Source organism: Bombus vancouverensis, chromosome 16, assembly GCF_051014615.1.
Source record: "Bombus vancouverensis nearcticus chromosome 16, iyBomVanc1_principal, whole genome shotgun sequence".
Lineage (NCBI taxonomy): Eukaryota > Metazoa > Arthropoda > Insecta > Hymenoptera > Apidae > Bombus > Bombus vancouverensis.
This window is the reverse complement of record NC_134926.1, coordinates 9,830,721-9,841,032: the sequence shown is the minus strand read 5'-3', so window position 1 is coordinate 9,841,032 and position 10,312 is coordinate 9,830,721. Positions and strand designations below refer to the sequence as shown.

At 37.4% G+C, this 10,312-nt stretch overlaps 1 protein-coding gene across 24 annotated transcripts in view; it reads right to left on the bottom strand.

Annotated features, from left to right (window-relative positions):
* Positions 1–295: 295 nt before the first annotated feature.
* Positions 296–10,312, bottom strand: part of dnc (phosphodiesterase dunce) — a 396,997-nt gene continuing 386,980 nt past the window's right edge. For all 24 annotated transcript variants that reach the window (XM_076625387.1, XM_033340659.2, XM_076625395.1 and 21 more), the window contains 4 exons: positions 4,652–4,915; positions 4,190–4,289; positions 3,364–4,013; positions 296–3,119 (listed from right to left, as the gene is read on the bottom strand). In XM_076625387.1, the coding sequence (XP_076481502.1) occupies positions 3,066–3,119; positions 3,364–4,013; positions 4,190–4,289; positions 4,652–4,915 (1,068 nt within the window). In that variant the 3' untranslated portion in view covers positions 296–3,065. The remainder of the gene's footprint in view (positions 3,120–3,363; positions 4,014–4,189; positions 4,290–4,651; positions 4,916–10,312) is intronic.

The following is a 10,312-nucleotide window of genomic DNA, read 5'->3' as shown; positions in this document are numbered from 1 at the left end:
TGGTTTTTCATTACTATATTATAGATGTTACTTAATAATATATTTACAAATAATTAAGCGACAGGCTGATGGTTTCATTTATACCTTACCCTAATTTACATACTAATAGGTACGTGTTCTATAGTAATTTATCAGTATATGTATTTTCACGGATAAGTAGAGATATTGCCGATGCAGTGTTAAAAAAGTTATGCAACGAATATCTCAAACCTTTTGCTTCCCAAAAGATTCTTTAAAATAAAACAAATCAAACAAAATAAAAATGTGGAGGATAATAAAAAAGACAAACAACAAATTCCGACAATAAATATGTTTTATTACACATATATCTTATACGAGGATTACACCGATAAATACATGTTCATTTAACTGTCCAGCAATCAAACACATAGTATTTAGTTCTTATTTCATAAATTTTTTTGCCATCTTTTTTTTCCTTTCTAATTCATTTTTGCTACCCCTATTTTATCTCTCGCGATCATTCAACGTTTCATCATCGTGACCGTGCCGCATGATACAATAATAGTCATCGTCATCACCATTGTGGGTCGGTAAAATCGTTAAATACACAATAACAAGCACACATATTCATTCGATGAAGAAAATATCATCGTGAACGCGGTTGTCGCTTGTATTCCACGTTACAAAAACATTCGTCATTAGTCACGAGAGGGAGCTTACTATAGGGCAATATTATCTTTGGTTCGTCGCAGAACCCATGAAAAAAGAAAGGAAAAAATATGTACAACAATTCTAGAGAAAACCATGGAATTAAATCTATATGTTACATATCAAGGTCACCACAAGGCAAACGGAGAAAATCGGAAATCGGCAAAAAATTATACGCGTAGGTATTTTGTAATTATTTTTTCCCGTCGTTCGATCGGTCGTTCTCACTCGAATCTCACGATCTTCGTCGTGTCCAAAATCTGTTTATCGTCTTTCGAGCGGAACATTGTCGGAGGGATCCCAAAATGGAACAGCGTCATGTCAATTCTTTTTTTTTTTTTTTTTTATTTCGATTAATTCTCATCGTCTTCTTCTCGTTGTTAAATATTTAATTATCATTAGTTACTTGGTTCGCTTACGTCCTAAAGAACATTTACGTTTTTTTTTTTTTGTTTCCACTCTTTTCGTTTATACATTAATTCCTCAGCTTAATATCTAGTCGTGTACTCGTAGCCTTACGTAAATTACTCTTAATGATCTAAGCTTGGTGCACAGCACCAAAAACACTCACTAGATTCACTGCCTACGGACACAGATACAAGTATTCGCTTCTTTCTCGAGCAATTGACGCGTGTCGGCCATTTTTCTTTGCCCGTGCGGCCGCTTTTTTCTCGTCAGAAAGTCGAATACGTGAAAACATTATCACGGTTGATTTCCTCGTCGTTTTATTGACACGATAAATTTTTTTTCTTTATTCAGTTAGGCATATATCAAAAAGGAGAAAATAAATGCATCGTAGAAAACACAAGCCCCAAAAAGGTTTTTTTACAAAAAAATATATGTATATATACTTTTATATATATGTGTCTGTGTACATATACCAGTTGAATTTCGATGAAAGATTGCGATGCTTCGAGAAAGAGAGCGAAGAGGATCGACGCTCGACCATCGAGACGCCATCGACTTGAGATCGAGCATGGATCCTTGAGTTTGAGCGATTCACAGACATCCAAGCGAGAGAGTACTTCGTTATTTCATTTTATCTCCATTTATTATTATTATTTTTTTTTAATACCTTTTCTCTTTTTCTTTTTTTTTTTTTATTCTTAGTCTCGGTTTCGTAAACACATCGAGTTGCAAAGTTCTAACTAATTTAATTCTCCACCTCGCTGAGTCCCCTAAGTAATCTACCATCGCTACAAGCTAGAACGCGCGATGATGTCTCGCTGTTTGTTCACGATTTATAATTCATTTTTTCTTATTTATCCTGAATGAAGAAAAAGAGTTCGTTTCTGAAACGACGAAGTGACTAACAATACTCTTTGGTTAAAAACGATCGCGTGTCTTCTGTGTAGGTACGTGTGTATGCCCCTGACCCTCTCTGTTGATCGCTATACCTTCTCTTTTTCAAACTTTTTAACCATCCAACTTTAATTCTTTTGTAAAATTATCCAATCTGGTCTCTACCGCAGCCACATAGCCAATTTGGCCGAAATCGGAATAAACGGTCCAACATAGACATTCAATTTCTTCAATAACCAATCGAGGATCAGCTGGCTGCGTAGAAGATCCTCCGGATCGTTGGAATATCGCGACCTGAGCCGCTTGTACCGTGTAATTGATATGTCAAGATAGGATCCTATCACTGAGGCGAGATGAGATATTCCTGCGTTTTCTCGAGTCGCGTCGTTTTTCACGTTCTCGTTCTATATATTACGATAATAAAGGGAACCTAATAAAGACACGGTGATAGTCTTTACCGTGATCGGTTCACCTGGGTAATGTACAGGTACTTGGTGAAGAGATTCGTGCCCTCCATATTCGAGCCAGAGACGCGCCAATCTGGGGCCGATCGAACGACGACTATGGGAAGGGAGAAAAGCGACAATGGTAACGACGACGATGCTCCTCTCTGTCTTTCTATCGAGGATGGTCCATCGTGGACGCTGTCGTCGCGTCTCGAACTAGTCGAGACGAAGCGATTTAGGACCGTTGCCCATAGCTGAGACGCGTCAGCGTCTGAGCAAAACGATTGCGTCAATGTGGGTTGTCCTCCATCTTCCAAATTTCTTTCCTGGCTGATCTTTGTTCTCTTCTGACACGTCAAGAAAGACCCCGTGTTTATTTGTCGAGGTCTGAACTAGCGGCGACTAGACGTTCCTTTTCCAGTTAATCGTTTTTCTTTCTCTCACTCTTTCCTTTTCTCTTTGTCCTGTCTCTCCTGTTGAGACAAGGTTTCTTCCACTGTTCCGGGGAGTGGAGCTTGGCCAAAAAGGAATATAGATAGACACATAGACATTTAGTCAGTGGCAGCGAGCTAATGATTACTGACGCACGCGCCACCAGGTCTGCTGCACCTTCTCGTGGAGCTTCTTGCAAATACCCGCGAATCTCAGTCACATTCCAGCGGTCTCCTCCGTGTCAATGGTATAGTCCTCTTCCAGTGTCACCTGAAGAATCAATAAGTTGATTGGATAAGTTTCATGAGGTTTTGTTAGCTGCATAAATTAAAAATCCCAAGAAAATTTAAAAACCACGATCAACAAGTCTACAGAGTCTAGTCTTTCTACCAAGAGAGTACAGAGTCTATCTATATATCAAGAGAGCACAGACTATCCAAAGAAACTAAAGAATCGAACAACTTGAGAACTCTTCTTTTAAAAATTTGGCAAAGAGCTTTGAAACGATGCTTACCTGGAAGTGTATATTATCGGACTGTTGTTCGTTCTTCTGTTGATCGTTGGACGGTGGTGACGGAGGGATCATGGAATGATACCAGTCTCGATTCTCCTCTAGGTTATCCAGAATATCCCGAGCACCGGGATAAACCAATTCTGCCCAAGTTTCCCAAAGAGGATGGACAATGTAGTCTATGAAGCCGACCTGCGACTTCTCCACGGTGGGATTGTATCTGTCGCACATTGGGCTAATCACCATTTTCCTTTCGCGTTCTCGATCTCCCTGACGGAATAACTCCTCCATCAACCGTTGGACCCATTGTCGATATAAGAATAATGGTTTCGTGGGATTTGACAGATCAGAGCAGTGTACTGCGTTTGCTATAACCATTATTCGATCACTGTACGTTTTCAATACGAGAACGCCAGAGCCAGCAACTATTTTCGTTTCCACCGTGGTCTTCAATTCTGCTAGCAAAGTCATGTGTTTGGACATATCCGTGGACAAAACTATATCAATGGTCATCTTTCTGAAGATCCGGCGTTGCTTCTTCGTCAAGTTGCGGAGTATGTCACAGCACTCGTTCTGGAGCAATTTGAACGCCACTGCCAGATGATGGTTTTCCAGAACGGATTCGTCATTGTACATGAGAGCGAGCTCGGAGCCTAAAAAGGAGAAAATTAAGATTAACATTTGCTAAGATGCTACTTTGTCAAGATTAATGTTACATATTTACATTCAAAGAGTATCGAGGAGCGATTCATTGAAGATTAATAAACTGGAGAGCTCGATTCTACACCAGAGAAATAATTCTGTGAGCTTCCATGAAAAACACACTTACCGATATTAACCAGGAACTGGTTGGTCAGTCCAGGATGGTCTACGTCGTGAATGGCTGCGGCAAACAGGGCAGCTGCGATTTCCAATGGTGTGAAAACGGACTGCAATTAGACAAACAGCTTCAATTAGCTGACCAGTATTGCTGCGCGTTAATTGGATATCAATCCAAGCTTAGAGAATATTAATTAACGCGAATCCCAAACACGTTGGCATACTATATAACGATATAATCAAACACATCACGAGAAGATATCAATTTAAACGTGTAATTATCCAACTGTAAAATTCTTCTTCTAAAAGACCATACAGATATAAAGACAATTATTCTCACTAGAGAAAGGATCTTGAATTACACGTATAGAATCGTTTCCCAAAGGAAGAAAGGCTATTGCGTTGTTCTCTGGCACACGTTTAGAATTGTGAAATTGGATAGAACGATGAATGAATATATATATATATTAACCTCGAGTGCGGGCGTGCTGAGCAGAATGTGGGTGGACTGGGTCACATCAGCCGCGTGCAGACTATTGTGGAAAGGATTCTCCTTGACGTAGTGATCCTCGAGGGTCGTCATGTAGTTGAGGAACGTCTGGGGCAGTATGCACATTGCCTTGAACAAATCACGGCTTTTGAAGATCGTGTACGTGATGCAGGTCAATGGCCTATTGTTGCTCAGATCGCCTAGCCGGAAGATGTCGATGCCCCATGTGTTGATGCTTAACAGAGCCTGTAACGATTATATCGAATTATTAGTAATTAGTTTACAATAATTAGAAAATAGAGAAAATACGAGATTTGTAAAGATTTATGGCGACGAACCAGACCTGTGTTAACCGAGAGTAGGTTCAAGTCTATTTGCTAAATGTGAAGGTTTTCAGAGATTTTTAGAATGACGACGGTGTCTTCACCGAATTAATTATTTTTCTGTGTTATACAGGGTGATTGGTAACTGGTGGTACTGGTGGTGGTAAAAAATTTTTTTTTTTAATTTTTCCACAACGATCTACAGTGAGATCCGTTATAACGTACCGGACGCGTACCGAGCGAAAATTCAAAGTCGATTTTCTCGAAAACAAAGCCCCAAACGGAAAATTTTTATTCTATATTTTCGACTTCTTTTTTCGCGTAGAATCACCCCCTTTCCGCTTGTACCGCCAGTTACCAACCACCCTGTATATCAGAGAATGGAATTTTTAATTTTATTCTAAACTGAAGTTCTTAGCAGGAGATCATTACATTTTATTATAATGTTCTAATTCTAATGTTAGACCGCGGTCCTTAATTGCAAACCTGAAGAAAACTATTAGAACAACAGAGAATCGGATAGATCGATTTTTATGATTTTGTACCGAGTCATGTTTCTTCGCTAAAATTATTTATCGTTTGTTTTATTCGCTGAAATTCTTAAGATAGTTTATTTTCTCGAGAAACGTAAATTCTCTGTTTGTTATCCGGCTGGAACAATTAACCTTCTAGACAGTTTTTCGGCGGCACAATTAGCAATACTGCTCATGCAGGATACTTAGCACCGGCACGCGATTTTAGAAGGTTTTTAATCGTTTGCCGAGCTCGTAAAGAAATTGTTAATGAATGGAAAGTTCCTTGTTTAACGTTAATTAACGTGTTCACAATTAACTCATATCCAACCGTGACCCTGAAAATATATACGTAACCACAAAATTGAAGAGATAATATAATCTCTCGAAAATTCTTCATAGAAATTATCAACTTCCTCGCATCGCTAATTATTATTTTTATAAACCATTTACCAATCTACGTGAAACGTATCAATCACGAACCTGAAATTAAATTGATCAGTTAAAACACTCGAACTGCAAATTGTTTATTATGATGCGAACTGAACGCCATAAATTTTAACACAGGCCCGGCGAAATCGATCATGATTGATTTAAACTTTTTTCAATCGTATCTAACCGTGTTTTCTCAAAACAAACAGGCAGTGGCCAGTGTAGCGAACCAAATAAGGAGTTCGAAACCATTTCGCGACTCTGAATCAGAACGTGTGGGTTCAGGGACGATTCTAAGGCCTCGTAAAACTGGGCATTATTATCGAAATGACGTTTTATTCGGCTAATCGATCAGATAATATTTCTATATTTTTCGTATATATGGTATTAAATAATATTATCTGTTTTTATTGTCAGTTCAGTTTATGTTTATTATTACTCGCAAACGATTCTGACGATCCTACGTGACGCTGTACAATTTTATTATATTACAGTTAATTCATTAAAATTCAATATCTATCTCAAGTATAATAAAAATCATAAAGAATAAATATACAGCTATGCGAAGCTATTTTAATTATGTTAAAAAAGATGTAAAGCAAAGTAAAAATTCTAATACAATTTTAATCTGTCGTAGAATTCTACGTCTAATTCTTAATTCTACGTATCTTTTACTCTATTTTTTCAATAGAAGACAGTTAGTCAAATCTAATTTATCTGTATATTATTCTGATATGTAAAGTATCTAAAGAAATTATCTCTCTTCGCGTTCCAGTCTATCATTTCCATATGAAATAAAAAGCGGCGGGCCCTGAAGCCTCGTAAGGCGTGTTGCACCGGAAATGAAGAAGTTTCTTCAGACTCAGGAAGCGTCTCATCAGCATACAAAGCGGTAGCTGATTATGTGAAAGTCGTAGCTACTCTCCTCGTCAGGAACGAGGATTTGCATCGATTATGCAAAACGAAATTCTATTTTCAATTGTTCTTTGAATGGATTTGGAGAAACGCGGACTACAATCGGGTTCGCGCATATTTACTATAATTCACGAAACTGATTCAAGTTAGGTGGATTCTATGAATAGATACGAAGGTTAAATACGAAGATCAATGAAAGTTGTAACGTTATGTCTGTTGAACCGAGAGTCAAACGACTCGAATGGAATTTTTCTCGTTAATTCTCGTCTCGTTAATTCCGTGCGTAGTTCTCGTGTGGTTTGATTGTTTCGGAAATTTAAAATAGCTAAAGTTCACGGTGATACGTAGAAACAATAAAACTACGAGGAGTTCGTACTTTGGAGCTTGGAATTATTTTAGAGAAAAGCGAATTCTATCGGTTTGAAGATAAGCTAACATCTTAGTAAATAAACCAGGATTATGAAACGAATTTACATGGAAACTCGTGCAACTCTTAAAATCGCTAACAAGATGCAGGATCGGATAAACAATTTGCGTGAAATTGAAACTGCATACGAAATTTTCTCGTACACGTCTGCCGAATTCTCTAAATCGAACAATCGAGCCATTATTAGCGAAACAAAAGAATAAAATGTTCAATCGAAAAGAAACATTGCTAAAATATTGTATCTGTAATTCTACCGACATTTCGAATTTTTTCAAACTATATTATTCCAGATTAACCATTAATAATAAAATAAAGCAAAGGAGATTTCTAAATAAATGTGTCCTCAAAGAATAAGAAAATTGCCAGAAAATCTTCAAAAGACCATTTTTATTTTCACTAGGAACAAAGAAGTTCCTATATTCAAATTACATGCGATTCAGCCTGGTGAAAAATTCTTTAGCGGTGTCTCGCTAATTAAGGTGAAAACGACGATAATGATAACGATAAGGAATCGAAGAAATTAGGTTATCGTAGGCTAGCGACCTCGTCCCAAATTTTTCATCGACGTACGTATGCTGTTTCGCGCACACGATCGTAAATATAGTCAGCATTGGCCTTTCGAAGAATCGAAATCTCACGGTTATCAGTCTCGCGATGCATCGAGTGCGCTCAGCATGGCAGTGTAAATAAATTGTTAGTAAAATAGGAGAAACAGAGGTTCGTCACAGAGGTTTTCTATCTATTTTATTTTCATAGACGAGACAAAGTTTATCTTCTTCCTGTAGCAGTTTTTAATTAGCTGCGTTTCAATTGCCTCGACTAGTATACATTAGGTTGTCCGAAAAGTTTCTTTCGTTTCATAAGGTGATAATAGATGAACAACAATTTCTGTTTTATATTATTTTAATGAATCAGGTATGATCCATTTCGTTATATTTCTAGTATTATGTTCGTGCATAATTCGATAAACTAATATAAAACAAAAAACATTGTGCGTCTATTATTACCATATAAAACGAAAGAAACTTCTCGGACAACCTAATACTTAAAAAACAAAAATGAAAAAATTATGACAAAACTGAACAACAAAATTTGGATAGTCACCATGGTAGTAGCGAACGATGTTATTTCATTAAAAATTTTCGTAAGTTCGTAATTGATCGATAAAGTATCAACGATAGTTCCGGTACAAATAAAAAGCGATAAATTTAAATGTAAATAAGGATTGTAATAAAAAGAGAAAGCTGTTCGAAAATTCCATAAAAAGATCACGTAGCCACATTTACCAACGCTTAATCGATTTTTCAGCCGATTTCACGCGACACGGGCCAGCATAAAGGAAGATTTAAAAACGTGCACGGTGCTCTAACGGTTACGTATTTGGAAATGGATTTTGCCTATAAATGTTGCCAACTATTCTCGTCTTTAGCGCTATGTTTACTCTCTGTTAATTAAGAAACCAGGTAAATATTTAAAAGTCGAGGCCATTGCTCTCGACGCTGGAAGTTTCCTAGATTTATAGACTTCTCCGTGAAACTTATGCCAATAGACACGTGTAATGAGATAAGGATAAGGAAACGAGAGAGAGGCGAAGAACGATTTCCTTCGGTGCAATATTCTTCTTGAGTTTTATATTCCGGAAAATTCCCTACAATTTTGTTCTAGAATTTGGTAATTGGAGATACTTTTCTATTAATAGAGATCGATAAAATAAAATAAAATTTGCAGATTAATTATCAGGAATTTTTCTACTCATATCGCAGGAATATTTCTATTCGCGTTTTCTACAATTTTAATCACACATAGTAGAGGAATGTGAGATAACAGGAGGAGCAAGGAACATGATAGAAGTACTAAATGAGATTGGAGAAGGACTGGCAGAACTGAAAGCGATAATAGAGAAGAGAAGTTAGCAGAAGAGGGGGAGGAACGACAGGGAGGGAGCACAGCAAGGAAGCAAAAGCCAAGGAAGGAACGAGCACTTAGTTATAAGCGTTAGATATAAGTTAGTACATAGAGATAGAGCAAGCAAGGTGCAATAGATAGGTATAAACAGTAAATAATAATAGAAGTGCTAGAGTAAGAGAAATATATGTAATGTAAGGACATTATAAGGGATGTAAACCGAAAGTCGTCCAAAGCCGAAAGGCATGGACTAAGAATAAATAAATAAATAATGATACAATTTTAATGGAACAGCGCATAAAGGGAAGAATACGAAACTGTAGACAGAAACGGCATCCGTAGAAAGCGCGAAGCCTGTCGAAACCTGAACAAGTGTCAGAGTCGGAAATTCCAGGGATACATAATCGTGACATAAGTGTGTCGTGTCCCGGGACAGAACAATTCTATTACATAAAAACTCGAGGAATCTGTTACTAGCCTTTTACTTAAAACGAACATGTCCCGTTCAAATTCAGTCAGCGTGAACAGTTAGCGCGAAGCACAGTATAAAAGAAAATTATGTTACGTCACGGTTATTGCAACGAAGATTTTCATACTGTTGAAACTTCTCAAGTCTGAAGTTGACAGATAAAATAAATCAACATTAAAGAAACAAAATACGATTACTTGCAATTGCGAAATATCGAAACGAATACTCTTTCGCTAACCATATCACAAAACCATAATTTTACACTTTTTATTCTAAACTTGACACGATTCTACGTAAATCTCCAGTCTAAAAAGAATTGTATCACAACTATATAACTGAAGTATCCAAGTGTCTGACAAACGGCACCGAAGGGACGAACGTACGATGAAAAATTAAGTTACGAAAGATGTGCCATATTCCTGACTCGATAAAAACTCCCAAGGTACCTCTAGTACGAAGATATAAGACACGTGGCTGTGATCAAAGTAGCTCGATGAAAAAAAAGACGTTTAACAGCTACATGCAAAACTTAGATTGCTAAGCGTAGAATAGACACAGTCTTTGAGTCGTGTCAGAGATTACACGTGTTCCTGACTGGTGTCTAGCATGATTAATAATTAGACAAGAGGCGTGGAATTAACCATGAAACCGGCGAAGCTG